We start from the raw sequence: 17804 nt of genomic DNA on the forward strand, positions 1-17804 counted from the left end.
AAACAGTCTAGGAAATGTAAATAATGCATAATGATACTGTGCACCACTTTTGCCAACATTTTGTAATACACTGCTTTTAGTTGTTTTTTATGCAGTCAAAAATAAGTCAGAATTTACTGTATCCTTCTCCATAGTGCCCTGACTGTAACAAGCTCCTGCATCAATATCACTTACTGCACCTGATGTGTAAGCTCTGGACAAATAGACATGGACATCCAGTGCATGTAATTGCAGGCTGAGTTCTTAGAGAGCCATCAGTGGCAGGCACTTAATGGGTGTGATAATGGACTTAAGGGGACCATACAGGCATTATTGGGCATCAGTCACAAATGTATAAACAGGTATTCCTATTGTAATGCTGCCAGCTGGCACACGACATCGACCGATTGCTTGCCCTCGGTGGCACCACCTGGGTCTTGCTCCTGCTGTCTGCCGCACTGCTGTTTGCTCCTCTGCTATAATCTATGCTGATCCTGGGTCTGCTCATCCTGGTGACTTTCAGTGTCATCTTTTTTCTCTCGGTCCCTGCTACAGAGACCTCTGGCCACTAGGGTGCGCATGTGACCAACTGCTGTAGATTTATAGAGGCAGCTTGTCTCCACCTGCTAGCAACATCTGCCAATCCAAAGCCACCTGCACCTATTTAAACTAGCTCCACCTGCCCCTCCTTTCCTGAGCGTTGTTGGATTCTTGCATTACAAGCAAATATGTGTTTCTGCTATTCTAATGACTCTCTGTTAATACCGATCTGTGCCCGTTCCTTAAAATTTCTGCCTGACTCCAGTCTGTACCGTGTGCCTCTACTGACCTTGTCCAACCTGTCTCTAAAGCCTCCTGTCCCGGCCCTTCACCTGTCTTACCTGTCACTACGATACCCATTCCATCCCTAGTCAACCTTCAATCGCCTCCCAGCTGTGGAGAGAACTGCAGATGACTTGGTAGTAATGCTGGGCAAGAAAAGACTTTGAAGGTGCTGCAATGTTGAATCCACACTGTGAAACCTTAATTTCTGGAATTGTTAGGGGACATGGAGCTCCGACCATCTGTGACCATAAAGTCTTGGCATGTCCTAATGATATGCCATCACTTCATGAGATAAGTATACTACTTTAGTAGGCATCGTAACAGACCATTTATAGGGACATTGGTGGTATACATTATAGGGACATACCATTCTGCCATTTTGATGTCATATACCGAAAGTATGGTAAGCGTCTAGATATGAACATACCCTAGCAAAATTCTGTGATTACAGGTATGACCGGAGGAGAACACTAATTAGATTGGATGCTTGAGAAGTGACAAAAGTAATGATCTAGGGGGCATGGAGAGGTAATGATTAGAGATGAGCGAACCTCAAACACGCTTGGGTTCATCCAAACCTGAACGCTCTGCATCTGATTAATGGTGGCTAATGACAGTCGTCTATAATGTTTATGATCATGACGGCCATCATCGGCAAATATTGGACATCTTTTTGATGGCAGTCAGTAACGACGGCCGAAAAATCACAAAATGTAAACCTAGCCGTAGGCTGTATCCATGTTTTTCGGTAATCCCTAGGACTGCATCTCACGTCTTCAGCCATCGGTAAACAGATGCAGAGGGTTCAGGTTTGGATACATAGTTACATAGTAATAAAAATGTACATGAATTAGAAAGAAGAGGCAGCTGAACTTTGGAGGTGAAGTCTTAACAGAGGTACTATACACGAGGACCTAAGGAAACTGTGATGTTTTCATTTTTCGCTTGAAGTGTGATTTAATTCTAAATTGTCAGTTTTATAAATCTTTTCTCAGCTAGATTTTTTTTTGTTGCATCAATTAAAAGACATTATATAAGAATGTGTGCCTATGTTGCTTTACATACATGAAGCACAACAGCAGTTTGTAAATAATCAGAAGGCATTTTAGGTTTTAGCTAGTAAGCCACAATACAAATGTCTCTGCTTGTTTGTTAGACAGCAGGGACGCACACTTGAACCACACCTTATCATAACCACACATAGATGTATAATATTAGTATATATGCACTCTGTGTATAAGAATACAATATGGCTTCAGGGGCAGTGAGAATATGACAGGAAGTGGCCACAAACAGGATCTCAAACAATGTCACTTTACCACAGTCGTTGTGCAACCAATAGGTAGGGGGGGATGTATATACTTTGCTAAAGTCTTCAGTTTTATAACAGCATTGATAAATATGGCAGCTTAAGCATATTTAGGGAAATTTATCACCTCCTTAAGCCTCTGTTTTGGAGTTAAAAGTCGGTATCGCAGCAGGTCTCTGGAATGAGACCCTGTGCGATCAATAACTTTTAAAATGTCTAATGAGATGTCAAAAATTGCTTTAAATTACAGGAATGCTGTAAGGGGGAACTAATAAAGGAGCTCTACTTACCTGTCCCTGTGCCCCCGCAATGCGGAGCCACAGCCTCCTGGACCCCTGTCAGAACTCATTTTGTCCTGGGTTCCTTGTTGTCATGACCCAGGGGAAAGTACCCCACCCAGCCAGTCAGTAACTGCAGCGGTGTCCTGCCCCAGTCACAGACTGGCTGAGCGGGCAATCCATCAGCCAAGTTGTGATATTGCAGGAGACTGCAGTACCGGCCGGATGATCTTTACTCCCTGTGCGCCCACATCCGAATTCCCCGCAGCACACAATGGAGCTTGCAGCCGGAGCCGCATGGTCCATCGTGTGCACTGACAGGGTTTTCTGCGGCCGCTGTTCAATGAATAGGGGCTGCAGAAAACTGATATGTCATTTTCTTGCGGCACCTCTAGGGATCCCGGACGGAGGGTATACCATGCGTATACACTGCAGCCGAGATTCCTTAGAGGGCAGCACTTCATGAGTTACGTAGTAATCACGACGGTTGTTACAACGGCCGTGATTACTATGAAACTTATGTAGTGTGAACATGGCCTTAAAGTGTAACTGTGATGTTTTTTTTTTTTTTTTGCAGAAATCAATAGTACAAGTGATTAAAAAAAAACTAATAGGTTTTATTAGACAAAAAAAGCCTCTTTCTGTACTCAAGAAGCTATCCTCCCCCCCCCCCCCACACACACACTTTTTATCTGTCCATTATCAGGCAAATCCGTCTTCATTACAGAGGAGCAAATTGAAGACGGGTTCTGCTGTGTCCATTATATCCTATGAAAGGGGGAGGGGCCGAGGGAGATGAGTGAGCAGGAAGAAGAGACAAAAAGGTCAACTGTTTGGAGACTGTTTAACCATCTAAAACACTGGATTCAGAGGTCTAGGAACTTACTGGGTGATTGCAGGGTGTTGTGCTGTGCAGGACTGCTCCGTGCTCACTCACTTCTCTTAACCCCTCCCCTCTCCATAGAGCATAATGGACACAGAAATCCTGCTTATTCTGAAGTGAGGGGGGAGGTAAAAAAAACAGTTTTTGGAGTACAGAAGGAAACACTTTTGCTAAATAAAACCTATTACAGAGTTTCTTAAAATCGCTTGATATTTATTGATTTCTGAAAAATTATATTTAAATAAGTCTAATGACAAATAGCATAGGTGTGCTATGGAGTACTCCATAGATGGTTCTTGAAACTTTTTTTTAAAGATTTATACATAGAACTGAAGGTCAAAATAAGAGTGTGGCTATTTTATCTCCTGCCTCTAAGGAGAAGGACACACATTATGGTCAGACCACAACTTTTGCTGCAATTCAGTCAGTATTGCCAAATGACCACAACATGTGAACTCACCCTAAACTGCACAGTTGTTCACACTTGGAAACTGGAAGTTTGGTAGCACATTCTGTTAAAAGCACAGTTCATTCCTTATGGCTATGAAACATTGTTTTATTAATATGTAGGTAAACTTGGTTTGATTAAACTGGTGTAGCAGGCCAGTTTAACCCCCGCCCAGATTATACCCGGGTATAAAATGGCCTAGGTCAGTTTATACCCCAGGGTATAAAATAGCCTAGGCGAAACTATACCCCTCCAGGCCAGAATATACCCCGGGGTATAAAATGGCCTAGGCTAGAGTATACCCCGGGGTATAAAATAGCCTAGGCCAGAATATACCCCGGGGTATAAAATGGCCTAGGCCAGAGTATACCCCGGGGTATAAAATAGCCTAGGCCAGAGTATACCCCGGGGTATAAAATAGCCTAGGCCAAACTCAACCCGGTGTGTAAAATAGCCTACACCAAACTATACACTGGGGTGTAACTTAGCCTAGACCAGAGTATACCCATCCAGGTCAGAATATATCCATCTAATGTCGAACCAGGCCATAGCATACCCCAGGGGATAAACTCTATACCTGGGGGTGTAATATAGCCTAGGCCATGCTATATCTCTCCGGGCCATAATGCTATTACTTCACTGGTTTTGTCACCCCTGGCCCAGACCACAGTATACCCCGGGGGATATATTTTCATACCTAGGGGTGTAATATAGCCTAGGCCATACTATAAACCTGGGGACAGTCTAGCCCAAGCCACAATATACCCGCCAGACTATATCCCTCAAGTTATCATGTCACTGTTTTTCTCAGTTCTGACCCAGGCTACAGTATACCCCAGGGGATATATTCTATACCAGGGGATGTAAAATAGCCTAGGCCAGAATATATCCCTCCAGGTCATAATGTTATCACTTAACTGTTTTTTTTCACTTTATCTCTAATTTGTGCGCAGATTTTTTTTTTTATCATACTTGGACATACAGCCGCTTCCTCTTGTTAAGTTTTTTTATGGGCTGTGCAAAATTTTACGGTTGTTGCGCAAAAATCATCATAAGACGCAAGTGCCTTAATACATCTTGCAAAGTTTATTGCACAATTTATGCATTTTTGTAGTCCATTTTTTTTCATCCTTTTTTGCAACAAAAAAAAAAGGATTGAAAAACGGATCAAAATGCATTTTTTTTAGTGTACACAAAAATGCGGTCAACCACAGTATTTGTATACGCTAAAAAAAGGATGCATTTTTATCCATTTTTTTTATTATGGAATGGAAAAACTGATGAATGGAAAGACTAATCAAAATAGAGGCACACAAACGCTTCCTTTTTTCTCATCCATTTTGCAAAAAAACTAATGGGGGAAAAAAATGGCTGCAATAACACAGTGTGAACCCAGTCTAAAACAGCTTGGCTACAAAGCTACGCTAGGGTAGAATTTTGCGCAAAAAACGGAAAATTTGCACTAGTTAATAGAACAACCCCCCTCCCCCTTGCATACATTGAAAAAAGTTGCAGGCATTGAAAACTGATGTAAAATAGCGCAAAACCCTTAATAAGTCTTGGACAGGTATTTATGAAGTGCACAAAATCTCCTTATTAGCCAAAAAAAACCCATGATGATAAATGTCGCTATGGCTCCGTTCACACTGAGCAAGAATGTCGGAATTCCGACATTCTCAGTGTGCTGCTTTGAGTGAAGGAGAGGGCGAGCGCTCCTCCGCTGCAGCCGCTCTCCGCTCAAAGAGATGACATGTCAGGATAATGACAGGAGGAAGGGGACGCCTTCACTCCTTCACTCACAGTGAGACACTGAGCACGGTGGGATTCTGCGGCAAAGCGCTCCACCACGGAATTCCGACATTCTTGCTCAGTGTGAACAGGTCCTATGGGGGAGGCAACCGATCAGATTCCACCTTTCATTCCTCACAGATTCTTTAGAAAGAAAGGTGAATTGGTTGCTAGGGGCAACTGAGCCAGTTTCACTTAACACCATGGGGGAGATTTATCAAACTTGGTGTAAAGTGAAACTGGCCCAGTTGCCCCTAGAAACCAATCAGATTCCACCTTTCATTTTCCAAAGAGTCTGTGAGGAATGAGAAGTGGAATCAGATTGGTTGCTAGGGGCAACTGAGCCAGTTTCACTTTACACCATGTTTGATAAATCTCCCCCCATGTTTAATAAATCTCCTCCTATGTGTTTAGATTTTTAAGATTTACATCAGTAGCTTCTCACTTAACTCAGCAGACAAAGCCGAATCCCCAATAAAGGGGAATGTTAACACCCAGTTGTCACTCTATATATATATATATACATTTGAAAAGAAAACAACAGGAGAGTGGCGCAACAAACAATTCTAATAATAAATTTACCAGAATTCTCCTTTAATGGGTAAGACATCAGGAAAGTTGACTGGTCCAACATAAAGAATGCATTAAGTACATTGATTTTGTATAAAACTTGCCTTTACGGGGTAATATATTAGCAAGCTTGGGACTAGTACGTAACATGGTTTAACAATATATAGGGTACTTTCAGCATTATTATTTCAAATAGGGTTAAGGTTAATTTTAGTTAACTGACCCTAGACTAAATATTTCTTTATCCAAAAACATTTCAACACTATGATCTGTTTTCAATATAATTGGTGCATACTGGCCTACGATAGGCAACTGAATTTTTGAAAAAAGTTCATTTATTTGTATGTTTGCACACAGTAAAATAAAAGCTAAATATGACCGTTATTTTGAGTGAAAATAAAAACAAAATATTATAAACAGATGGCCCTATTTAAAAAAAAAATCAGGTGGTAAATATCAAGCATGTAGATTATTTGGAAATTCGTAATCAATTACTGCTGTTATTCTATATGGTGTGTGCACTACCATCCAGTTTCCCATTGACTTCAATGGAGCGTTGCGGAATCTGTGGTGCTATTCAAATAAATTTACTATTATTATTATTAGGCTATGTTCACACAACGTCTTTTGAGCTCTGTTTGAAATGACGTCCGTTATTTTGACTCTAAAATAACGGACATTATTTAGCTGCCTAGCCTTCCCTTAGTGCAATGACAGCTGCTGGTACATTATTCTAGTTTGTAATTACTAATTGGACTTTGGGTGTATCTTAATTGAAAAGTCCATTGAATTTAATAGTAAAAACGGAGAAAGAACAAAAGAAAAACTGTGTGAACAACAAATAAAAAATGTCCGCTGTTTGCAAAAGACGTCCGAAAATAATGATCATGTTCATAATTTTGATGCCTGCGGCAAAAACATCCGTTATTCATTACATTGTGTGCATTGGACGTCTGTCTTCCCATTGACTTCAATGCATTGCCATTGCAGTCAGTTAAATCGCGGCAAAAACGGACGTTTTTTAAAATATGAAAATCGGACGCCTTTTTATTAGTTTTGACGTTGTGTGAACATAGCCTTATACTCAAAATATAGATGTATTTTTACCTCAAAATTATGGATCTATTTTACATACGATCTGTGAACATAGCCTCATAGTGAGTTCTAATATCATGGCTGTGGTGTTGGGAGCGTGGGCTATAGCGCCGGTTTTGTTTACTCCTGTGCATATGCTGGAATTTACCTGTACTACAGCATTGAACCAACCGGTGAGTTTGTCCCAATTATCAGAAGAAAATGGCATTTCTTTTTAACCTTTGTGTTGCCTGAAGAATTAAGAATCCCCTCAAATTGGCACAGCCGTTTGCAAGATATCGCACTTCCTTCTCAAGGACAACCAAGGGAGAACTCGCAGCTTTATTATAGAATCATTTTTAATAAGCCTTTTTAAAGCCGCTGAGAGAAAGGGAAAGTAATTTGGCAGTTGGAAAAAGCTCCGTGAGGGATCCCAAGGCTGCCCAGTTAAGACATTTATGAAGCAATACTTTTGGGACCTCCACTGCTATTTTCCTGGGCCTCAGGGGGGGATGGAAGTACGAAGCTTAGATTCAGAAAGTACTCTGGAGGGATCTGATTATTTCTGCTTGCTATTAGCCACACTCCATGTGAGCTGAAATTACACGGGCAGGGAATTATTACCCAGCCTGTCTAGCAATACCTAATCTAGAATACTAGTGAAAGCCCAAAATGGCAAGAACAGGAACAGGAAGAACCTGCTGCCCAAATAGAGCAATCTTATAGTAATGGAGAAAAGCCCCTCAATTAGAAAAATTTACATGTCTATATTTATCTGTGATTATGCAAGAACATCATTTCCTTACTTATCACTAATGTTAGGCACAGACAGACAATACATATAATCCAAGAGTTGCCCAGCCGACAGTTCTAACCCTGATTCCCTCATTCACACCTCCCTTCTGCCAAATATGCATGTTCATGTATAGAGGTTAGACAGCTGCAAGACACCTCCGCTGCAGGTTTACTAGGCTGAAGCAGCAGATCACCCCCATCTTCTTGATGGTAGAAAGATGGTTTATAGTCAGTTATACATACATTGTTGTGTACAAGTAACACTTAATGTTTGTCAACTTTATTTGTAATATTACTATGGTATCACTATACTATTATACAGGTAATGCAGGTTCAATCATTACATATGTCAGATATTGGGTCCCTTTGTTATTACAGAATAACTTTTTAGTTATGCTGACATATACTGTGGCATTACTGCAGTGCGCCCTATTCATTTCAATATCATGAATGTAGCAACATAGTAATTATGTTTAGCTCCATGTAATAAAGACAACGATCAGCCGATGAAACGATAATCAGCTGATCGTTGTATCTTAATCCAGCCAAAAAAATCATCCGCTGTTGCAATGGCTGCAGTTCTTTTATGGCAGACATAAAGCGTATAGCAGTAGTCTAATTGGGAGGAGACACATTAATTGGGATGAGACACGATCAGAATAAGAGTAATATATTATTTAAAGCGACTCTGTACCCACAATCTGACCCCCCCAAACCGCTTGTACCTTCAGATAGCTGCTATTAAGTGTGTGTCTATGTCTGTGCATTAGGCTGGCACAACCTCTCTGTCCCTCCTCCCCGCCCTCTTCACCATTAGAAATGCCCCAGGCAGGTATTCTCCTTTTCATCGGCTGTGTGAACACGGCACATGGGCTAGGTCGTTAAGGCACCTGTGCAGTGTTCACTGCAGGGGAATAGGAAAAATACTGCCAGTGGCATTCCTAATGATGAAGAGCGTGGTGGGGAGGAAGGACGCCTCGGTGGTGCAAAGTTAGGGCACAGATAATCTAGGCCACGGCAGTTTGACACAGGGCTGCAAGTTTAAAAGTTGTTTTTTAGGACAATAACTGCATCACCTGCCAAACGGACCCCAGGACAGATCTTGAATTAAAAGCAGCTATCTGGCAATACAAGTGGTTTGGTGGGGACAGGTTGTGGGTACAAAGTCACTTTAATTATACTCATAGCCTCAACGTTCCATTGGATGTTAGTAGATATGTATAGCCATCTGAGCAATATGCTGTTTTGCAGGTGAAGAGGAGTGTAGTTGAATCACCTGGCCCAGGGATCTACATGTGCAGGTAGCATTGAGAGCTGAGCAAAATATGTCTTAACACACTGTCACATGAAATAACAGCAACAACGGGTCATGCCAGAAGGGAATTCCTCAAGCTTAGAAGGCTTGGGTCTTGCTATACTGTAGATATCTGAGTAAGAAGAGTCATGCAGGCTATAATTATTTACGATACATGCTAACATACATTGAGAATACTTAAAGGGGAACTCTTTAAGCGAGAATGTAAGGTAATCCCCATAGAAAACCTACGCCGTATTGGACAGTTCCCGTCACAGACAGAGGTGGCAGCAGAGAGCATTGTCAATGAAAAATAGGCTGGCAGTGTACACGCTGCACAGAATAATTGTTGTAATTGATTACGACCGTCCAAATAATGAACACGCTCATTATTTATCACCTCCTTTTGCACATAGAGTAAGTGGGGTGTGTGACAATATCACTTAAAGTTTTCCGTCTTTCTTTTGTAGGTACCATAGTGTGGTGGAGAAGCGGCATGGAGCAGCAGTCAGTTAAAAGGCAGCAGACTGAAGAGTGGATTGCAGAGATAATGAAGCTTCGCTACGTTATTACTGTAAATTGGTTCATCTCTACCTTCATAAATACACATGGAAGTTTAAGCCATTGCACTCGTTTTTCCTGGACATTTTTAGGGAGGTGTGGAAATCTCATCTGTTGTAGACCAGGTTCCCCATAAATATGTGCCTATTGTGTTCATCCATAAGTTTTCAGAATGATGTTGTTTGTGCATTAATAACATTTGTATTAATTGTTCCTTACGCATGTCTTTTTTAGTTTTGTTTAGTAATGTAATGTGCTTTGGCTTTGTAATCACATGCTACATGGAATATCATATTCCAAACAGGCTTTGTATATTGTATGTGTAACAGGCTTTTTTTATTTTATAGCATGTTTGTAGGGGGGAGGAGACTGGTTCATTCCCTAGCAGCACAGATTAGCTCCAGTGGGGATACATAGAAGCAAAATCTGATGTTAAAGGTATTTTCTACACTACTAATTCTGTAAATGAGCTTCAAATGGCTATTAGCAGCATTTTAGGACCTATTTAAAGGGAATGTACCATCAGGCCGGGCTGAAGCACTGGAGGCGGGCCGACCCACCCCCAGTGGGAGGAAACCCTCGCCTCTCTATGATACTGCTACATTGATTTTAATGGAGCTGCGTTATAGAGGGGCAGTGGCGGATTATAATGTGGGCGGATTGGGCAGCCGCCCGGGGCCCGAGGCTCCGGGGGGGTCCCATGCCACGCCGCCCACATTATAATCCGCCACTGCACTCTTGCAAAATGCTGAGCAAAAATGCTGTGTGTGAACCCACTATGAGAACAGGCTGGCATTTATTGGGATCATCATCATTATTTGCGGCTGTCATTACCAATAGACAGCCACCTTTTGCCAATAAATGCCGGTCAATAAATTCTCGTTTGAATCCAAAATGACGTCTGTTATTTTGAAGATTGACCGCCTGTCACTGTAATGACGGCTGTTGGTACATTATTCCAGTTAAGGTGGACTAATTGCTTTCGGATTTGTCTTTAATTGAAAAGTCCATTTAAATTAATAGTATAAATGGAGAAAAATGAGAAACCGTGTGGGAACAACTAAAAAATAATGTCCCTTGTTTGCAAAATACGTCCGAAATAAATTGTCATGATCATTATTTTGAAGTCCGCGCAGATAACATCCGTCATTTTATACACTGTGTGCATTCGACGTCCGTCATTCCATTGACTTTAATGCATTGCAGCAATAACGGTCGTCTTTTTAAAGAGAAAAAGCGGCCTCCTTTTCTCTTTTTTTGACGTTGTGTGAACATAGCCATACTAAGCCATCTAAGGAACCCTAAACATTGTTGGTCCCATCTATATGACAGCAGCTTAAAAATTTCCTTTAATAAAATTATTTATTTCTCAATAAATAAGGATTTACAGTGTATGATTATGAGACCAGCACTATATTTTCCTTTTATTAATAAATGCAATAGATGTTGCATAGACTTACATTTTTAGAATGCGCATGTGATTCTTCTCTGTTGACCTAAAGGAATTCCCCTGGGATTTCCTACAATAAATACTGCACACACTCATTCAATTTCCAAGCTTGGAAAATTGGTCCATAAACTTTACAAACCAAGACTTGATCCCAGTACTGGAACAGAAAAAAATAGTAATGCTCTGTGATTGTGTAGCAGGTTCTCATTTTTACTTACATGTGTGAGTCTTCTTGGTTATGGAAAGACCTAACAAGAAAGAGAAAATAAGTCAGAAAAAAGGAACCTTAGTCGACAAAATATAATGTTATAGTACAAAAAAACAACATGGGGAATAGACGTTCTAGATGAAGTACAGCAAAACCTCTATAAGATAACTACTCAAAACTGACAAATGATTTTGAATAGAGGTGGCCGGTGGCCGCACATTACTTTGAAGTAATTGATTTGTGGGCACACACGGCGGTGCCCGCAAGTCAATTGTAAAAAGAACAGAGGTATCAGCGGCAGGAATGTGCTGAATGCGGCCCAGCGGCCAGCAGTTTAATGGTGCCTTCACACACAACGTATCCGCAGCGGATTTGCTGTGGATACTTGCCGATGCATTTCAATGGGCAAACATACTTGCAGCAGGATTGTCATCCTGCTGCGAGTATGTCAAACCCAAAAAAACTGACAGAAATACTATTTGAGAACATAGGGGGAGATTTATGAAAGGTTGTAAACATACACCTGGTGTAAACTGCCCACAGAAACCAATCACAGCTCCACTTTTATCCTACCAGAGCTGAAAGCTGAGCTGTGATTGGTTGCTTTGGGCAGTCTCTGAACTAATTCTACTTCCAGCCATAAAATTAATGTTTGTTCACTAATAGCTGTGTTACTATTCAATTATAAAAAAGCAACTTAGATTGCACTGTAGGGCTATGTTCACATACCGTCAAAATTTTGGTTATTTTAAAACATTGGGCGTTACTATACAAATAATGGCCGTTGTTTTAAAATAACAGCCATTATTTAGTGGTAAATGAAGGCCGTCCAATAAAAACGGCTGTCATTTTGACAGCTTGCAAACAAAGCCTTATGGGTGTTTTACAGCCCAAAAAATGAGCAAAAATAAATTGAGTCATGTTTTTTGATGGTTTTTTCTTTGCTTACAATATAGACAGACTTGCACAATGAATCACAAAGATGTGTGCTTGGAACATGACTAGAGGTATAATTGCTTTAGACCATGCACAGACTATTGCTACTATACTGCAAATGCACAATGCACTGCAAAATAGTGGGAAAATTGAAGCAAAACCACAACAAAAACAAAAACACATGCTCAGCATGCAAGCCAGTGTACATTTTACGCAATTAAAAACAAATTAAAAAAATGCAACTTAATCTCAACATGAAAATACAGTGGGGGAGATTTATCAAACTGGTGTAAAGAAGAATTGTCTCAGTTGCCCCTAACAACCAATCAGATTCCACCTTCCATTTTTCAAAGAATCTGTGAGGAATGAAAAGTGGAATCTGATTGGTTACTAGGGGCAACTAAGACATATCTCCTTTACACCAGTTTGATAAATCTCCCCCAGTATGTTTCCCTCAGACATAAATTGAGCACAACATTTTTTGGGGCTGAAAAGAAATTCTACAAACAATGCCCGCATTTACACCTTGCAGTTGCATTGGAGTACTGCAACTTTTTACTGTGATTGCAGTTCCGTCGCACTACTGCCATGATACTTCGCAATGTGTGAACACAGCATTAACCCAGTTGATAAATACCCCCCTTTGTTCAACATGACTAAAGTTTTGTGCACGGTGTTTGTTTTCCCCTTGCCTTATTTTACCACAGACAATGATAAAAGGCAATGAATCCAGCACTGCTTCCAAAAAAGTTGGCAACACCTGAGAATGCATGAAGGAACATTACAAGAATGTGGAAACAAAGGGATGATGCCAAAAGCAGCTCCTAAGAAAGAACACAGCGGCTTGGACAATGAATGTCCTTGTGTAGGACAATGGGGCCATTAATGATAATCAGCATCCGTTACTTCAAGTGCTCTGAGTAATTTTAGAGTTTGGTTTCACAAATTGTTAATGGAGTTGTAATGTTCACTAAGAGGCATAAATCATGAGTTGGGGGCAAGGACGATAGACGGATACAACTTTACCAATGTGATGAGTTATCTCTATGTCTACTAAGTAGTGTTCTACCTGTTGACATCATTCTATTCATGCAGAACTATATTGAAGTCTTGAAATTTTTTATAGTGAGGTGGGAATGTTTCCTATGAATGGCTGCTCTTCTTTCCGACATTTTTTATATGTTTATCACAACTTAAGCTATAGCCAGTAAGTCAGGTTTAAGTCAACTTTAGCCCTCCTTTAAACAACCGTGAGTGCATTGCAGACTGAAAAAATGCAAATCTATAGTCTGCATTTTTTCTTTTGGGATTTGCAAAAATCTGTATTACATCAGTCAGGGCTGGCTCCAGGTTTTTGTGAGCCTTGAGCCACAGAGCCTCAGCGAGCCCTTTTGTGCATTAAATCATGTGGCGACAGTAAAATGAACATCCATTGTAATTATATCAGTATCCCTCCATACACTGACCCATTTAGAGGAAGATAGCAACCTATTAGTTGGTGGCCCCCTGTGTGGTCCCCTTTAGTCCATGGTCCCCTGTATAGATCCACTTTAGTAGTTGCCTCCCACTATGGCCTCCAGTGTAGCCCCCCAGCCAGTATATGGCCCCCAGTATAGTCCTCCTTTAGTAGATGGCACACCTCCCCAAAAAACTCACTTCCCACACGCTCCCCCGTGTGTGGCAGGTGAGTTTCACTTTTGCTTTTAGTGTGGTAACCAGCACTGCTGCTGCAACACTTGTGGGTCCATGAATCGTCTGGTGGGCCCCCGAGTTATGTGCAGCTGCAGTGAGAATAGATGTGGGCGGCTGCCTGAACAGCCCACATTATAATTCATCACTGGTTGGCCCAAGCAAGGTGGGTGCTGGCGCCTGCCCTGGCATCAGCATTTTCAGATCTGCATAAGAAAAGGAAGTGTACTTAAATAATTATGGAATGCTTGAAGTAATGTCAGAAGCCGAAGTACTTAGAGTGATATCAGAAGGGAAGAGGTTCCGTTGTCATAATGACCCGGCGGGAAGGGCACCAGGCACCGCTACAGTTACTGACTGGCTGAGCAGATAGTCCTGAGCCTGGTTGTGACTTTGCAGGACCGGGAGCTGCAGGCGGCCAGTAGGGGTCCAGGGGACGAGATGCAGTGCTGTGCGGGCACAGGAGCGGTTAAGTAGAGCTTCTTTTTATGCTCCCAGACCCCCTGCCTGCACTGAATTTTTCATTTTGGTTGGATTTCTTCTTTAAGTTCTACATATAAATAAAAACAAATGCTAGGTATATAAATCTAGGGAATGGGACACATAAAATAATGTCATGTCCGGCCTACAACAAACTTGTGCTCTAAGGTGTCTGAAACCTTTCCTTGAATTTAAATAATATCCTTGAAGATGAATTCTCACCTCTTTGGTGTAAAGTTATAAATGTGCATACAACTTATCGGCACTTAGCAAGAAAACATAAGCTGGAATCACACATGCAGATTTTGTGACAGTGTTCTAAACCCAGCACAGAAACAGATACAAATAGAAAGTGAAGTATAAAGGAAATAATAATGCATTTTTGTATATCCTCTCATGTGTGGGTTAAAAACAAACTGCAAAACCACATGGCATGTGTGATTTGAGACTAAAGACCCTATTACATGGGCCGGTATTAAAGGAGCAAGTGAGTGCTGACCTGTCATTCCCCACTTGCTGTCGGTGCTATTACATGCACCAACAGTGAGCGGGGAGGAGCGGAGGGGGTGGTCGCAGGGAGCTTTCCGGATGTTCTTTAGAGCGATGGTCAACAGACTGTTGCTATTAACATAGTTTTTTTTCAATGTGTTGAAAGACAATGATCAGCTGGCATTGTGCATGTTGGCTGATTGTTGACTCTTATGGTGCGTTTACACAGACAGATTTATCTGACAGATTCTTAAAGCCAAAGCTAGGAACAGACTATAAACAGGGAACAAATCTTAAAGAAAAGGCTAAGATTTCTCCTCTTTTCAAATCCATTCCTGACTTTGGCTTCAAAAATCTGTCAGGTAAGTCTGTCTGTGTAAACGCACCATTAGCACTATCTGTTACACCAATTGATTATTGCCCATAAAGGCTGATAATCAGCCAAATAGGGCCGATAATTGTTTGGTGTAATAGGGCCTTAAGGCAATGTTCACTAATCATGATCATTAATTCCGGCCATAGGTAGTGTTAAACAACAGCCATTCATGGCAAAACGTCAATGTTTGTACAGCATTCACACTATACTTTTAGATTGAGACGGTGTAACCAAACCTTGGTACAATTTTTTTTATTATCATTTTGTAAGATATGCAAAGAAGGGTTCCATGGACCCCCAGTTGCGAGACTCAAAACACAGGAATAGCCAGATATCCCTCTCTCCAGAGAAGGAAGCCTGTTGCCAAGGGGTGCCTCCTAGTGTAGAGACCACCAAACCATCCTAATAAGTAGCCCCTAAGGTCCTCACTCTGTTGCGAGCATTGGGACCTAAATAACACCAGGGTGGCCCCTATAAGTCAAAGTCTAACTCTGTTGCATTATTTTAATGTTACTCATTTTGTAAGATAGGCTTGCTACTGAGTGTTACTGCTAAAACATCCTACAGGTAACAAGTACTGTTAAAGGAGCTATCTTATATGTAGACCTGGTCATGATGTGATAAAAAATAAACATGTACTCACCTGTTCATATCCCACACTGCTGCTGTTCTGGTGGGGTTAGGTTCTGCTGATTGGCACTTACTAGTCTCTGTCCTAACAAAATAAAGTGGCCGCTCAGCCAATCACTGACTTAGATGAGTCGCCTCTGTGGCCAATGATTCGCTGACTGGCCACTTCCTGAGACTGAGATCCAGCCTGGCTAGATTTTTACATAACAACTTGTAACGCCTGGAGTAGTGGATCCACTGGACCGTCACCAGCGATGGCACTAACCTCACCAGGGAGCGGAGTCTAAGGGGCCGCTGGTTTTCACCAGAGCCCGCCGCAAGGTCGCTACCCCTGGCTTGGTTGCTAGTGACGGCAGGCGAGGCGTGGCAGGAGCAGTAGGCAGGAGATGGCGATAGCAGAGGTCTGTAGGCGTAACCGCAGGTGACAGGCTGAACACAGGAGCAATGGTGTAACAGAGGAGTAGGAACCAGGAACAAGGACTAGGCACCAGGTAGCGGACAGGAATCAGGAACATGGGCTAGGGACCAGGTAGCGGACAGGAATCAGGAACAACAGGGAGCTGGGCCAAACGCTATGGGAAGCAAGTAGAGGCTCCAACACCTGTAGAGGGGCAGGGCTGGAATTTATAGGAAGTGATTAGAGCACCTTCCAATAAGGGACGGACTGGCCCTTTAAATCTGAGACAGCCGGCGCGCGCGCCCTAGGAGGTGGGGACGCGCGCGCCGGCCGGCACAGCGGGTGACGGGAGCGGGGCGAGGTAAGGCGCCCCCGGGGCCGAACTAGTAGCAGTGCCGGGTCCCTGTACATGGACCCCGGCAGCTGCATGGAGAGGTCGCGGCTGCGGTCCGGAGCACGGGACGCGGCCGTGACACAACTAGACATAGGACACCTTTTTAGGCTATGTGCACACTGCGTATTGGACCGGCTGTTCTGTGACCGGGCCGGTCCCTGCACGGATCCTCCCCGCCGGTACTTAAAGGGGTAGTGCGGCGCTAAGAAATTATTCACAAAATAACACACATTACAAAGTTATGCAACTTTGTAATGTATGTTATATTTGTGAATCACCCCCTTCCCCGTGTTCCCCCACCCCCGCACGTGGACCCGGAAGTGTAGTGTACCATACATACCTGACGCGCGTCGTCCCCGTCCCCGATCTTCTGTCAACGACAAAATCTTCGGGAGGCCGGCCGAATCGCTGCAGCCGTCCCTGATGCCGTCCTCTGTCGCATCATCAGCTGCTCAGCCGCGATTGGCTGAGCATAACTGTGCTCAGCCAATCGCGGCTGAGCAGCTGATGATGCGGCACACGTCCACTAAGTATCTAAGTGGATAAAGGGAATTGTACATTTGGAGTTTTCCTATTGTCTGTGACTCATAGAAGACAAAGTTCAGTATTCTGCACTATACAATGTACGACAGAAGCTGAACTTTACATTTGATTGGCTGCAATAGGTAACAAGGTCACATCAATGAACAATTTCTCGCTTGTCACTTGATCGTTCGCTGTGTTTACATGGAACGATTATCGCTCAAATGCGATCGTTATCGTGCAAATTCGAACAACAATCGTTCCGTGTAAAACCACCATCAGGGTGCCTTTGCACAGAGAGATTTATCTGACAGATTTTTGAAGCCAAAGCCAGGAATGGATTTGAAGAGAGGAGCAATTTCAGTCTTTCCTTTATGACCTGTTCCTGTTTACAATCTGCTTCTGGCTTTGGCTTCAAAAATCTGTCAG

At 42.3% G+C, this 17804-nt stretch overlaps 1 protein-coding gene across 1 annotated transcript in view; it reads right to left on the bottom strand.

Annotated features, from left to right (window-relative positions):
- The window catches only part of RORA (RAR related orphan receptor A), a 295203-nt gene that overhangs the window by 91419 nt on the left and 185980 nt on the right, over positions 1–17804 (bottom strand). Inside the window, exon 2 of the mRNA XM_069981422.1 lies at positions 11473–11502. Within this exon, the coding sequence (XP_069837523.1) occupies positions 11473–11502 (30 nt within the window). The remainder of the gene's footprint in view (positions 1–11472; positions 11503–17804) is intronic.

The sequence above is a fragment of the Dendropsophus ebraccatus genome, chromosome 1 (assembly GCF_027789765.1).
Source record: "Dendropsophus ebraccatus isolate aDenEbr1 chromosome 1, aDenEbr1.pat, whole genome shotgun sequence".
In the NCBI taxonomy this organism is placed as follows: Eukaryota; Metazoa; Chordata; class Amphibia; order Anura; family Hylidae; genus Dendropsophus; species Dendropsophus ebraccatus.